We start from the raw sequence: 14,407 nt of genomic DNA, 5'->3' as shown, positions 1-14,407 counted from the left end.
TCATTGCTCACATTTAGAAAAATGTTTTGGTTTGGTTTCAGCAATGTTGTGGAATATCAAATTAATTAGAAGTCTGGTTGCCGTACATGCTGTATATTAATACCTATTTCCTCTGGTTGATTGGTGGATCCTTGCAATAACAAATTGACTAAAACTTCACACCTACAATACTTTTAACACTAGAATACTTGTATTCCTAATTATATTCCTACGTCCGTGGAGACCCCTGTAGGCAGCAGTCTTTTCATTTTCTATTTATCTAGACTGCAACTTTTGACTTCTGATCCTAACAATGGCCACTATTTTAAAACTACATTTTGCATTACATTCAATGCAATGAAGCATTTTTAATAAATAATGCTTGGGGTGGGGTGTGCACCAGTACACCTGCTAATTTATTTACCAAACTTATCATCTTTTCATGACCGAGCGAGTGCCAAAAATCATGTAGGCACAGGCTAAGAGCTTCGGTTAATGTTTAGATCGTTAGAATAGAGGACAAAAAAACTGATCCAAGTGACTTTGAACAGGGCATAGATGTTAGTGCCAGACAGGGTGTTTTGAGCATTTCAGTAAGAGTTGAACACCTGAGATTTTCACAGATTATAGTCTTTAGTGTTTACACAAAATGGGAATGTAAGTGCTGCCAAATAGGCTGACTCTCTCCAGCTTATTGGAAAAGGACCACTATTATACCTCATTTACTGGACCACTTACACAATAGAGTGAGCTATGCTATACCTAATATAGCCTAATATAGTCTAGTAGTGAGCATACTGTAGCTACCTTTCAAACAGTTGTCCCAGGTCCGAATCCTTTATCCTGGATGTACAATGACAAGAATGCCATCAAAGAAAGGCAGTGGAACAACAGAACAGGAAATAATCACCTCCCTGCAAATTACTTGCTTGAAAATGCATTCAAGAGAGCATGGCGTAGGCTGCTAACTCTGATGAGCAATGTATATTTTCCTCAAACAGGCAGGGTTGTTGCCAATGTTTTGCATTATTAAGTAAATATGTCTATATGTTAAAAAAGCATATACTTCTTCATACAGTATACTGCTTTCCAAGTTTAATGTCAATTTCTAGTTTTAAAGCTGTGTTCACCCATATTGATTTGACTTTACACCATAAATGGTGAAGGATCTAGTAGTAATTTTAAGGTGAAGGTGTGTTTTCTTGTAGAATGTTAGGAATTACAAGTTGCTGCCTTTAGTTAAATACATTATTACTCTCGACTTCTTAAGCAGTGAAAGTGCCATACTTCCATATTCAATGGAAAAGCAGAAGCTCGTTTTAAGCATGTGTTATGTGCAAAATCAGAAAGCATGGAAAACCATTCCCACGACTGCTCTATTGTGCATAATAGAACAGAATAGAAGCTTATATTTGTCACATATACATTAGAGCACAGTGAAATTCTTCCTTTGCATATCCCAACTTTTGAAATTGGGGTCAGAGCTCGGTCAGCCAAGATACAGCACCCCTGGACCAGTGGGTTAAGTATCGATTTAAGAAGAATGTGGTAGCTCAGTGGTTAAGGTGTTGGGCTACTGATTGGAAGGTCATGGGTTTGAACCCCAGGTCCACCAAGCTGCCACTGCTGGGCCCCTGAGCAAGGCCCTTAACCCTCAGTTGTAAGTCACTCTGGATAAGGGTGTCTGGTAAATGTAAGAAGAAAGTTTCCCCCTCTCCTCAATGCAGAATTCTTTCAGGTGTGTGATGTTTGAGGGGTTTCTTACATGCAGTCAGTTTCAAATCACCACACAGGATCAAGATTTAGATCTTTTCAGCCAGTCCTTACTGGTATGATTGAGTCATGGTGAAGGTCCAGTTCTACTTCAGCTTCAATTTTTTGACAGATGGCCTCAAATGTTCCTCAAGCACCTTCTGATACAACATAGGTTAGGTCCTGCTGCAGCAAAACATCCCCAAACCATAACACTTCCACCTCCATGTTTCACAGTTGGCATGAGGTTCTTTTGCTGAAATGCCAAACATGCCGTCTGTTATCATGTCCAAATAATTACATTTCTCATCTGTCTAAATCACAATATTCCAGAAGTGTTGGCCTTTGTCTCTGTGTCTCTCTCTTCGTTCTTACCCTCATGTATTTCTAAATACAGCAAAGGTTTCCTCCTTCACACCTCCCATGATAATTAAAGATGTTTTGTAAAGAGCTTGCTGAAGGTCCCGTGATGATATTTTATTGTTTTTAGAGACTTCTTTAAGCATCTTACTGCCTGCTCTTGGGGTGAATTTGCTTGGCTGTCCTGACCTGGTCATGTTGGCAGATGTTTTAAATGTTCTCTACTTGTAAATGATTTCTGGACAGTAGAATGGCTGATTACAAATTCTTTTGAGATCTTTTTATATCCCAGACTCATAATCATCAACAATCTTCTTTCTGATGGCCTCAGAGAGCTCTTTGGATCTCACCATGTTGAGACCTCTCACTTCAATAAAATGCCCTGTAACAATGTTCTAATAATTTGCACCTGATGTGAGACACCTGTAGGTCATTTTATCCAAATAATTGCGGAGGTGTCCTTACTTTTTCCTCACAAGTATTTTTTTTAAATTACATTTTACAGATCATTTAACATACTTTTCTTTGGTTTTATTATGTTCAAAAAGCTTAATTCATGATACAGTTTAAGGTTTACTGCTAAACTGGAAATATTTTTGTAAAGAATATGCTTGAAAATTCATTCATGGTATTGGTGGTATAGTGCTGAGCATAGCTCCTTTCAGGCAGTTGAGCTGGGTTTAATTCCTGGAATGAGAGGTGTTCAGTCCTACTCAGAAAGGGCTGATGTGGGTACAGGTTTTCATTCCAACCAAGAGCAAGCCACACTTGAGATTCTATTGAAAGCCAAAATCACATGATTAAACAGGTGGGATCAAGTGTGTACACCAGGCCTTGGAGGATAGAAATGCTGCCTCTGCAATGGAACAGCAAAACAGCAAGGAATCAAATCCCTGCAAATGCATTGCTGGAGCTTTTACAAATCAATGCCGGTTCATTTGTTTGCAGTATAATAATACCCAGCTAAAAGTGGCCCTGTGTTCTGGGTCCTACATTTGTTTTATGACTAAAAAGGATTTACCAACAACCTACACACTTCTAAAGTGCAGGACTAAAATAGAAAATGATATTACCTAAGTCTGCTGCTCTCCGACGACCAAGCAATGGAAATACCTTATAAACCTTATAACTTAAAATATCTGACTCCATCACATTACCGTATTTTCTGGACTATAATCCTCAACTTTTTTCCCACTTTTTGAACCTTGCGTCTTAAACAATGACGCGGCTAATATATGGATTTTTTTCAAATTTGTGACGGGCTCAGTTTTTTGCCGACCTGAAGCTTTCATTAGACCAATGAAATTGCCGAACGGGTTTAAGGTCAAACAACTTTTTTTGTTTACTGTTTGGATTTAGTAGGCATTTAGTAGTCGGTTTTGTCTGGTATAGTCTGTTTTGTCTTGTATAGTCCGTATTGTCTTGTCTTGCATAGTTTGTTTTGTCTTATATTGTATAGTCTGTTTTGTCTTGTAGTCTGTTTTGTCTTGTCTAATATAGTCTGTTTTGTCTTGTCTTATATAGTCTGTATTGTCTTGTCTTGTATAGTCTGTATTGTCTTGTCTTGCATAGTCTGTTTTGTCTTGTATAGTTTGTTTTGTCTTGTCTAATATAGTCTGTTTTGTCTTGTATAGTTTGTTTTGTCTTGTCTTATATAGTCTGTTTTGTCATCTTGTATAGTCTGTATTGTCTTGTATAGTCTTTTTGTTCTTGTATTGTAGTCTATTTTGTCTTGTACAGTCTTTTTGTTCTTGTATTGTAGTCTATTTTGTCTTGTACAGGTATAGTCTGTATTGTCTTGTCTTGTATAGTCTGTATTGTCTTTGTATAGTTTGTTTTGTCTTGTCTTGTATAGTCTGTATTGTCTTGTCTTGTATAGTTTGTATTGTCTTGTATTGTATAGTTCAAGCTAAATGTATAGTAGTGTTATTTATATCTGTACTTTTGAGAGTCACAAACAGCTGAACCAAATTCCTTGTGGATAATAAACCTGATTCTGATTCTAATTCTGATATAAATAAAAGGCAACAATAAATAAAAAAAACAGGTGTAATATAAATGTTTTAAATATTTTATTGACTTTGTAAAGTTTTAACAAATAAATAAACCCATTCTTTGTTTAATGGCTTGAATCATGATGACTCTTAACGTCGTGCGCAAGAAAAAATCCAAACCTTATTGGTTTATCCGGGTTACCGTATCATTTGCATTAACCAATCGTTGATCGCTGATCATTCTTTCGACATTCGACATATCTTCCCTTTCCAGGCCACTCGGCAGCGCGCAGTTATCTTTAACAATAAAGGTGGTTACAGTCACCAGTTTATCTCATGTACATCTAAAGAGTCTTTAGTCTTGTCCTAATCATCAGGATTAGTAAATCTCTCACACGTCGGGGTTTATCTTGGCTCTATTACACCACATACGAAGCCCGAACCCAGGAACAACTTTTGTTTGTGTTTTTCCAAGATGGCGGCCGGGATGTATCTGGAGCACTATTTAGACAGTAAGCCTTTTGTCTTCATTTCAAAGCAGCGTTTAGTTCTAAAACGTGTCATTTATATCATATTTAATCATTTAATAATTATAAAATCACGATAAACAGCCCTGTTCGTCCTTTTGTATCGAGAAACTGTGCTATTTTGTCTGAGAGGTGACGCCAGTCTTCCTGTTAGCATGCAGGCTAGTAAATGTAAACACGAGTGTTTTATTTACATTCACATCATTTATCAGACACCTTTATCATCCAGAGTGACTTACAATGTATTTTAATTCATACAACTGAGCAGTTGAGGGTTAAGGGCTTTGTTTAGAGGCCCAGCAGTGGCAGCTTGGTGGACCTGGGATTTGAACTCCCAACCATCTGATCAGTAGATCAACACCTTAACCATTAGACTACCCCGCACTGTAGGTTATAACATGTAACGAGTGCTATAACCTTACAGCACACCGTTGCTAAGCTTACAACGCAATCTAAGAGCGATGAATTGTTTAGGGGCAGCTTGGTGGACGTGGGATTCAAACTCATGACCTTCTGGTGGGATTCAAACTCATGACCTTCTGATCAGTGGATCACCACTTTAACCACTAGACTATAACTGTAGATTATAACATGTAACAAGTGCTATAACCTTACAGTTGCTAAGCTTACAATACAGTCTAACAGCGATGAATTGTTTAGGGGCAGCTTGGTGGACCTAGGAATTTGAACTCACAACCATCTGGTCAGTAATCCAACTACCTTATTTGAGCAAATAATATCACCACAACGAATACCACTTCCTAAATTTGTTTCTAAAGCTCCGTATTACCTCAGAAGTGGTATCATATGTTGTAGAAAAAGTCTGGATAAATGATCAGTCAGCAATTTAAGAGTTAAGAGATCTTGAGCCAGTAATGTCCACCCCAGTCGGAAAAGGTTGGAAAAGAATTTGTGACAGTTTTGTCAGTCGAGTAAAAAAAAAAACATTCACCCCCCCCTCCCATCCAGCTTGTGTTTCTGTAAATTCACGCATGAGAAAGAAGATTGATGTAAACCTTGATTTGTTATGGACGTTACTGAACTTTGTATGCTTGTGTTTTTCAGTGTTGTGTTTTACAGCAACGTTAGTTTTTAAATTGGACCTAGTTGAGCAGCGAGTCATTGAACTAAAATGCAGCTGCTGGATCGCACTGATGAGGATCAGCTGAAGACTGGATTTTCGAAATAATGTGAAGTTCAAAGACTCGTCTGTTTATGTTCTTAAATGAGTGATCTGCGGTTGTACACTGGTCTGTTTTTGTAGGAACATCGACTTTATATTCTCACCAACCCTGAACATGACGCTTAACAAAACGAACTGTGATTGGTTGCTTTGTGTGTCAGACAGACGCCTTCACGGTTGGTCTTCGGCCAATAAAAGCGGGCTATGGAGACCAGACCTTCTGCCAGCAGTCTGAAGGGATCTGGTTACATGAGATTAGTCTGTGTTTATGGGTTTCCATCATTCTGGACCTTCTCACATGCGATGTGCCTTATAGCCTGTTCTCTAGTGTTCCATTTTATGGCTTCCTTTGTGTGCTGACACATGGTGATCAAGAGGACACTGAAAGATTGAATAAACATAGCAGTTTCTCTGTGTTGGGTCCGGTGTCCGTGAGCTCTTCGCTCTTTTCTCCAGTTTCATATCAATCCATATTCATTCATTTAATTCTGTAATTTTGTGCCACACATTGGCTTTTCAGCCTCTTCCCCTGTTACATCATATCAATATTTATTGGCAAAGATGTACCTCTGAAAATGTCAAAGATGTACCATCTTTTTAGTTCAGTCAGCTTTGCCTTTTACTAAGCTTGTGGGCGTCACCATATCCACAGCAGATGAGCCACAAAGGCACCCGGTCAGTGATGTTAGAAACATTTGCGCTTGAGTTCTCAGGAATATTTGTAAAATCTTGTAAAAAAAAAAAACATTTGCACAGAATTAAACAACTGATTACATCACAAATGCTCACAGAATCAAAGGTAATGCAGATGAAACTGTGAACTGCACCCCTGGTTGGAGTCTCGTGGCCCGGATGCATGGTCAGCCAGTGTCTCATGGGATTGCTGTGGATGGAGGTGCCTGGGGACTATCATGCCTACTTTGAACCAGTGTTGTGTCAGTCAGCTGTATGGTCTGGTTTTCATCAGAAATCTGAAATTCCAGACAAAGGAATCAGTGTTGGGTCTGTGGTGAACTCAGAGTTTGCGATGACTCATTAGCTCCTCAGGAGCTCTCGGGTGCACTATTATAAACTGTTGTAGAAAGGACATTATTTACAGTGTCACACAAATGAGGATGAGGTTCACTTCTGAGTCTGGTTCCTCTCAAGGTTTCTTCCTCATATCATCTCAGGGAGTTTTTCCTCATCACCGTCGCCTCAGGCTTGATCATTAGGGATAGACGTACAGTATTTTAAAATTAATGTTGTATTTTATTTACCATGTGGCAGGAGCGAACTCTCCCACAGCCGACCCGCCATGTCAGACGTGTGTTTTATTGCTCGTGTGTTTCATTATTAATGACTCGAACAAGTTTTATTTCATGTTCACGAGTCTGTCATGGTCACCTTTTAGCTTGATGTGGTATTTTGACATTTTTCTGTCTTTAGGTATAGAGAACCTTCCCTTTGAGCTTCAAAGGAATTTTCAGCTCATGCGAGACTTGGACCAGAGGACTGAAGGTAAAGGCAGTGACAAAATATAAACACACTGATTATTTTCATTTCCATGATTAATGTCTTGTTGTTCATTTATTTATTTAGATCTGAAGGGACAGATTGATTCCCTGGCTCGTGACTACACGGCAAACGCCCGGACCTTGTCCTCAGAGCAGAAACTGTCTCTCCTGAAGCAGATCCAGCAGTCGTACGGGAAGTGCAAAGAGTTCGGAGACGACAAGGTCCAGCTGGCCATGCAGACCTACGAGATGGTCTGTTCCAATTTCACACACCGTCCTTATTAATATTCACCCTGTTTAAAAGTGGACTGGATTGGATTGTCACAGAGCTCCTTTAGAGAAAACATTAATAGCTCCTAATAATCGTTATAAACTAAATGGAACTCAATGGAAGCTTCTGAGAAATACTTTGGCTTTAAGATCGTGTCTTTGTTTTTGTGGCCATCATTAGCTGAATCGTATTGCACTCTATTGGGAGAACTGAATAAAATCTGTTTAATCTGCAGGTTTTACAGCTGTTTGTATCTCAGTTCATCGCTGTTATATTGCGTTGTAAGCTTAGCAATGGTGTGCTGTAGGTTCTAGCACTCATTACATGTTATAACCTACAGGGTGTGTAGTCTAATGGTTAAGGTGTTGATCTACTGATCAGATGGTTGTGAGCTCAAATCCCAGGTCCTCCAAGCTGCCACTTCTGGGCCCCTTGAGCAAGTCCCTTAACTCTCGGTTGCTCAGTTATATAAAACTGAGAGATAAATATAAGTCACTCTGTTGGGAGTCTGCCAAATGCTGTTAATGATACAATCTAAATAAAACCATTGTAACGGACAAAAACGTGGATATAGAGAAATGACAAATCATGCCACAAGGTGGCGCTACTTTTTTTATGGAAAATGTGAAAGTCTGAATGTGGAAATCTTTTATTCAGCACTCAGATCCGTTATAGAGTTTAAAAACGGATCCTTTTTAATATTTAAAGCAGTTTTGTTGTCTTAATGTATTGTAGCTCTGAGTTACCCTGCCTTTTCTCCCCTAAGGTGGACAAACACATCCGGAGGCTGGACACAGATTTGGCCCGTTTCGAGGCAGACCTCAAAGAAAAACAGATCGAAAGCACAGACTACGATTCTACCTCCAGTAAAGGAAACAAGAGTAAGTGCTATTCATTTCTCCTGATAGTGTGCGATGATGGAGCGTTCATTTATTATTGACGACGATGATGATGATGATGATGATTCTGGCTCATTTGAAGGTGACCTTCGGGGGCCTAAGGAGAAAAAGGTGTCTCGCACCAGGTCAAAGGTCAAGAACTCTGATGATGACTGCAGTCCTAAGAGCAGCCAGAAGAAAGTCAAGCTAACGCAAACGTAATTCTAACCTTAATATCCCAACAATATTTGCATTGTATAGTAGGAATTATTGTTGCCAGGCAACCGGAACAAATTGGCTTATAGCGCCAGACTCCACCAAGTAGACTAATATATTTATATATATATTTATTTATTTTTCTCCCTCAGAAATGAGTTCACGTCTCCGACTGTGAATTTCGGCAATGTTCACCCCTCGGATGTGCTGGACATGCCGGTGGACCCGAACGAGCCGACGTACTGCCTGTGCCACCAGGTCTCTTATGGGGAGATGATTGGCTGTGACAACACTGATGTGAGTTTCATTTGTTTCATTTAAAGAACTAATGAGATCAAGTTACGTAAAATCCTTTATTTTCCAGTTTGTTCAATCATCATAGGAATCTTCGTTGTAGAAGATAAAGCTGTCCTCTTTCGGTCAATGACTTAAAAAACAAACAAAAAAAGCATTTCTGCCATCCTTCTTTTTTTAATTCTTTTTAAAGTTTTAGAGCTTTATGGTTTTTCCTCTCAGTTAATTACTATTACTATGTTATTCATTGCATGGCTGATTTTTGTTCTTTCTTCTTGGTTATTTCTTCCTTCACAAATTGAATGTAAAGGTAATTAAAAATTAAAAAGTTTGCCCATATTGTGCAAAACAGCGACAGACAGTAAACACATGTAATCAGGAATGAAAAGGGGATATGAAATGAGACCAGCAAGAAATGTGTGTAAAGATCCTTAGACACAACAGAGTTTAAATAGACAAAATAATCAGGAGTTAAACAGAGTACAGTGAACACAAGGAGAACAGACGCAGGATCAAACGTCATTAAACACTTTGTATGGACATTTTTATTTAGAACACTGGACTTTTCATTGACCTGGAAATCATAAAGCAAAAATTAGGTCCAAAACACTCTGTCTCTCTGTCTGTCCATCTCTCCTCTCTCTCTCTATCTGTCCATCTCTCTCGCTCTCTCTCTCTCTCTCTCTATCTATCTGTCCATCTCTCTCTCTCTCTCTCCATCTCTCTCTCTCTCACACTCTCTCTCTCTCTGTCCATCTCTCTCTCTCTGTCCATCTCTCTCTCTCTCTCTGTCCATCTCTGTCCATCTCTCTCTCTCTCTCTCTCTCCCTCCATCTCTCTCTCTCTCTATCTGTCCATCTCTCTCTCTCTCTCTCCATCTCTCTCTCTCTCTCTCTCTCTCTCTCTCTCTCTATCTGTCCATCTCTCTCTCTCTCTCTCACTCTCTCTCTCTCTCTGTCCATCTCTCTCTCTCTCTGTCCATCTCTCTCTCTCTCTGTCCATCTCTCTCTCTCTCTCTGTCCATCTCTCTCTCTCTCTCTGTCCATCTCTCTCTCTCTCTGTCCATCTCTCTCTCTCTCTCTCTCTCTCTCTCTCTCTGTCCATCTCTCTCTCTCTCTCTCTCTCTCTCTCTCTGTCCATCTCTCTCTCTCTGTCCATCTCTCTCTCACTCTCTCACTCTCTGTCCATCTCTCTCTCTCTCTCACACACTCTCTCTCTCTGTCCATCTCTCTCTCACTCTCTCTGTCCATCTCACTCTCACTCTCTCACTCTCTGTCCATCTCTCTCTCTCTCACTCTCTGTCCATCTCTCTCTCTCTCACTCTCTCTCTCTCTGTCCATCTCTCTCTACCCTCTCTCTATTCATTAGCATGACTGGTGTTTACAGTGTTTAAATTAAGTATTGTTTAAGGATCAGTAAACATTAAGAGAAAGCGGGTAAAAAGAAAAAAACTAATACTAATCACAATAGTATCAAAAAGCAATTAAATATATTGAGAACTTAAGTTTAATTAGAATATTAATTACCATAACGCTCTCACTCTCTCTCTCACTCTCCATCTCTCCCTCCCCCCACAGTGCTCCATTGAGTGGTTTCACTTTGCTTGTGTTGGCCTGACCACTAAGCCCAGGGGAAAATGGTGAGATGTGATTAGAAACTGTACCTCAACATTTTATACTGAGTTTTTGATTTTGTTTTTATATATAAATGTTAACGGTCTGTTCCTCTTTCCCACGCTATAGGTACTGCCCAAGATGTTCACAGGAACGCAAGAAAAAGTGAACCTTCTTTTAAAGAAGAAAAAAATATAAGCGTGATATTAAATAAGGCAGAGAATGAGGTAGAAAGACAAGGAAATGAGGTGCAAAGCTCCTCCACCCAAATCTCTCTCTATCTCTCTCTCCTCTCTCTCTCTCTCTCTCTCTCTCTCTCTCTCTACAGACACTAATATAGATTCATGCTCTGCTTAATCTGGTGCTCGTCCTCCTGTCTTCTATCCTCACTTTCTTTTTTCTGTACAACAGAAAGCAGGGATGACAGATGGACGTAGGAGCTGTAGTTATAACTGTAGCTTAATTTATGTCTCCTGTAATGACTGTTACTTGTAATTTTGTTACTTTTGCTTTTTATATACATGTTTTACTTTGAGTGGTCATCGTATTGTTTGGTTGCTCCTTTTTTTAAACTATGCTTTTCTTTGTACAGTTACACAAACACAGCAGTGGTGTTAAATCAGGGAACACGACACTCTGTCCTTTAAATACGGTATTTTACCAGACTTGCTGTTCTTTACCAAACGGTTTCGAGTCAAACACTGGCACGAGGTGAACCTACACAAACTAGTTTTTCTCACAGACTGTTTTTTTTTTTTTTTAAATCTCTTACATTCTCTCTTCACTTTTCATTCTTGGCTATCGTATTTTCTCAGCGTGTCCAGGTTAGCTACCTTTCTCCTCACGGGTACCTCGGGAAAAGTATTTAGGGGACACGCGCATCGAGCTTCGCCGTGAGTTTCACACAACGCACATAAACCAGTGACTTTCACTCGTAGGTTGCTAACACACATTTCAGGTTTATTCCACAACTAGCTGCTGTGAAGAAAATTTCCTCTGGTGCTCACGAACTTTCCAAAATCGAATGGATGGCGTTAAACGCAAAACGGTGAAGAGTCGCTTTTAGGCTGCGACGGTGCATTCGTGTAAACGCCGCTTAAAGGTTCCTTCGTGTATTAAACTCGCTGTATTTAAAAAAAACAAGCTGCAAACAAAAAACCGCTTGCATTTGACCTCTAATATCGATTTATTATTTTGTTGTAATATTTTGTTGTAACATATATAATGTTTGACTTGATTATGGTGCTGTTAGAGATATTAGATCGTAGGTGATTGCAGGAAAGTCATCGTTACACTCCATTGTTAATCTCTCCATCACGTGGCTGGTGCCAGAGGTTAAGGTGCTCTTCTTTCATAGATTGCTACCTTTTATTTAAAACTGGGCTTCGATATTTAACACGGAATTTGCTAACACTTTATTTGGAACATTTATTAACACATCCATAAGCTATGCATAAATATTTTATAAAGCAGCGCCTGATGAAATGGTTTCTGTCAGAACTGGCTGAGGTTTCGTGTGACACTTGACACGTGAGCTTTCCTGATTATGTTAAAAAGGTGTCGACTTTCTACAGAGCGACGTTTTAAATACAGATCGAAGTAACGTTTTAGTTTGTGGGCTTTTACATTTTTTTATTTTAATTTAATTTTTTTAAGCTTATCATAAATATGTAAATGAGCCTTTCAATGCAAATTGAACCAAAAAAAGGAAACGCTTCACTTCTATAAGAAGTAAATTGAGTAAATTCTACCACTGAAAGTAAAGGTGAAAGATGAACACTAAATACGACAGAATAACTTTAAAAGGTTTACAGTTTTCAGTCAACACCGTGCTGACCGTTGAGGCCTTTTTTCCCTACTGATGTAAAGACGAAGCATTAAATTACGTCAGAACTTTCACAAAATCTTCCAAGTTTTGACCCAAATCTTCTAGTATTGCTTTGTAAAAGATTTATCCCGTTTTAAAATAAAGTGTTACCGTAGTTACTAGTATATCTTTAAGTGTGTGTATTTTGGCTGATTTGCTGTCACAAGGCGTTGTGTGTGTGATTAAAATATGACGTCAGCCTGAAGGTGGAATTTGCATGAAGTGTTTGTGAAGGTACTTTGATTGTAATTTGATTGTTACAGAAGTTTATACTAATGTCACATTCTTTGTTTAGTGTCTTCCATGTTGACTGAACAACGCCTGATGTCTGAAACAGATTTGTGTGTGTGGTTTTTATTGTCTCGCACAATAATATTACAGTTAAATAATTGCTTGGAAACGTGAATGATCATCTGTGTTCTGTCATTACTTATGACAGTATACACACACGCATGCACACACACACACACTGTCTCTCTCACACACACACACTCACTCACTGTGGGTAGCAACAGATGTTCAGTCCAGATTTTTTAAGGCCGCCTCATGTTCCAGCATACAGCAGGTGTTGCCCAGGGTTACTTTCATGGTGGCAAGTCCACCTTATCTGACCTCTCAGGTCCCTTAGAGCAGGCAGAGGAACCATATAGAGATCCAAATAGAGCAAGATACACAAATACAATGTACAGTAAAATACACACAATATCTATACACAAGTTATAACTGCATGAGTTTTAAAAACGTCAGAAGACAAATGGATGATATGAAACTCCATTTTTTGAGGTATTTACATTTATGGCATTTGGCAGACACCTTTAGCCAGAGCGACTTACATTTACCTCATTTATATAGTAATTGAGCAATTGAGGGCCTTGCTTAGGGGCCTAATACACACAGCACCAGAACCTGAAATGAACCTTTGCCTATTTTTTATTTTGATTTTTTTTTAATATTATGCAGATGTGGTCCATTATTTTCAGGTAATGTTCACATCAACATCAGAAATAGGAGGAACAAACTGTGACATAATTGTTGTTACCAGCTTGACTGGATTTGTGTATTTCTGTTGATCTATGATTTTCACACACAACAATCTCTAGAGTTTCCCCCGAATGGTGGAATAAAGAGAAAACGCCCATGGAGCAGCAAATCTTTGTTGATGAGAGAGATCTCTGATGAATGAATGTCAGAGTGGATAACCCATCAACCAGTGAGAGGAAAAATGATGCACCATGTCACAAAGCAAACGTGTCATACTGGCTTCATGAGCTCATCAGTGGACGTCCCAGTCACTGCATTTGAAACCTGGAGAAGCGAACCAGGGTGTGAGGCAGGAATAAACCCTTGATGGTACCATACACATACAATGACTTTTAATTGTTTAACACATCTAGATTTACATATCTGTATATAAAATAAAAAATGCTATCGTCTCATATTCATCCAAAAACAAACGTTGACCTTGTTCCAATACTTTTGGAGGAGGTGTTTTTGTTTTGTTTTTTTGTAAATTTAATAGGAATTCTTTCTGAATTTGCTTTGAAAATAGTTCAGTGTGATGAAAACGGCTCATCACAAAGACATTATTCATCTTTCGATCTCAAACCCAAACGTCTTCAATGTAAAACAAAAACGGATGTCTTGACATTGCGTTTCCAAGTTGATTCAATTAAAGGTCAGGATTCTCCTCATTTTTTTAGTTTGAGAATATAAAAACATGCTTCCTGTTACCTTCACATGTACTAGCAATAATTCTGTTAAGTGTTTCAAAAGTATATATATATATATATCTCATTGGAATTGGGATGGATCATTTTCACACATTCTTTAGCTTTACCTGTTGAGTTTTCAGCTGAGTTACAAAATTCAATATCACAAAAAATGTGCATATAAATATCACATTAAGTGAGCCGTGTCAACGATATGAGTAATAGACTTCATACAGGCTATAAGTTAATGAAAATTAACTATCTAAAG

The 14,407-nt window shown here is 38.7% G+C and overlaps 1 protein-coding gene across 3 annotated transcripts; it reads left to right on the top strand.

Moving 5' to 3' along the window:
- The first annotated feature begins 3,389 nt into the window (after positions 1-3,389).
- On the top strand, positions 3,390-12,766 carry ing4 (inhibitor of growth family, member 4). 3 transcript variants are annotated; one of them, XM_047816579.1, is made up of 9 exons: positions 4,312-4,597; positions 5,273-5,315; positions 7,224-7,295; positions 7,377-7,543; positions 8,329-8,443; positions 8,544-8,658; positions 8,809-8,953; positions 10,528-10,589; positions 10,693-12,766. In XM_047816579.1, exons 3-9 carry the CDS (start codon positions 7,268-7,270, stop codon positions 10,730-10,732), a joined length of 672 nt encoding a protein of 223 aa, XP_047672535.1. In that variant the 5' UTR covers positions 4,312-4,597; positions 5,273-5,315; positions 7,224-7,267; the 3' UTR covers positions 10,733-12,766. The 3 variants fall into 3 exon arrangements, with proteins under 3 accessions (XP_047672536.1, XP_047672535.1, XP_026999812.1); XM_047816580.1 differs by lacking the exons at positions 4,312-4,597; positions 5,273-5,315 and adding an exon at positions 3,390-3,414; XM_027144011.2 differs by lacking the exon at positions 5,273-5,315 and having other exon boundaries at positions 4,313-4,597.
- The last annotated feature ends 1,641 nt before the right edge of the window (positions 12,767-14,407 follow it).

Source organism: Tachysurus fulvidraco, chromosome 7, assembly GCF_022655615.1.
Source record: "Tachysurus fulvidraco isolate hzauxx_2018 chromosome 7, HZAU_PFXX_2.0, whole genome shotgun sequence".
NCBI classification, from domain to species: Eukaryota; Metazoa; Chordata; class Actinopteri; order Siluriformes; family Bagridae; genus Tachysurus; species Tachysurus fulvidraco.
This window is presented reverse-complemented; position numbering and strand designations above follow the sequence as displayed.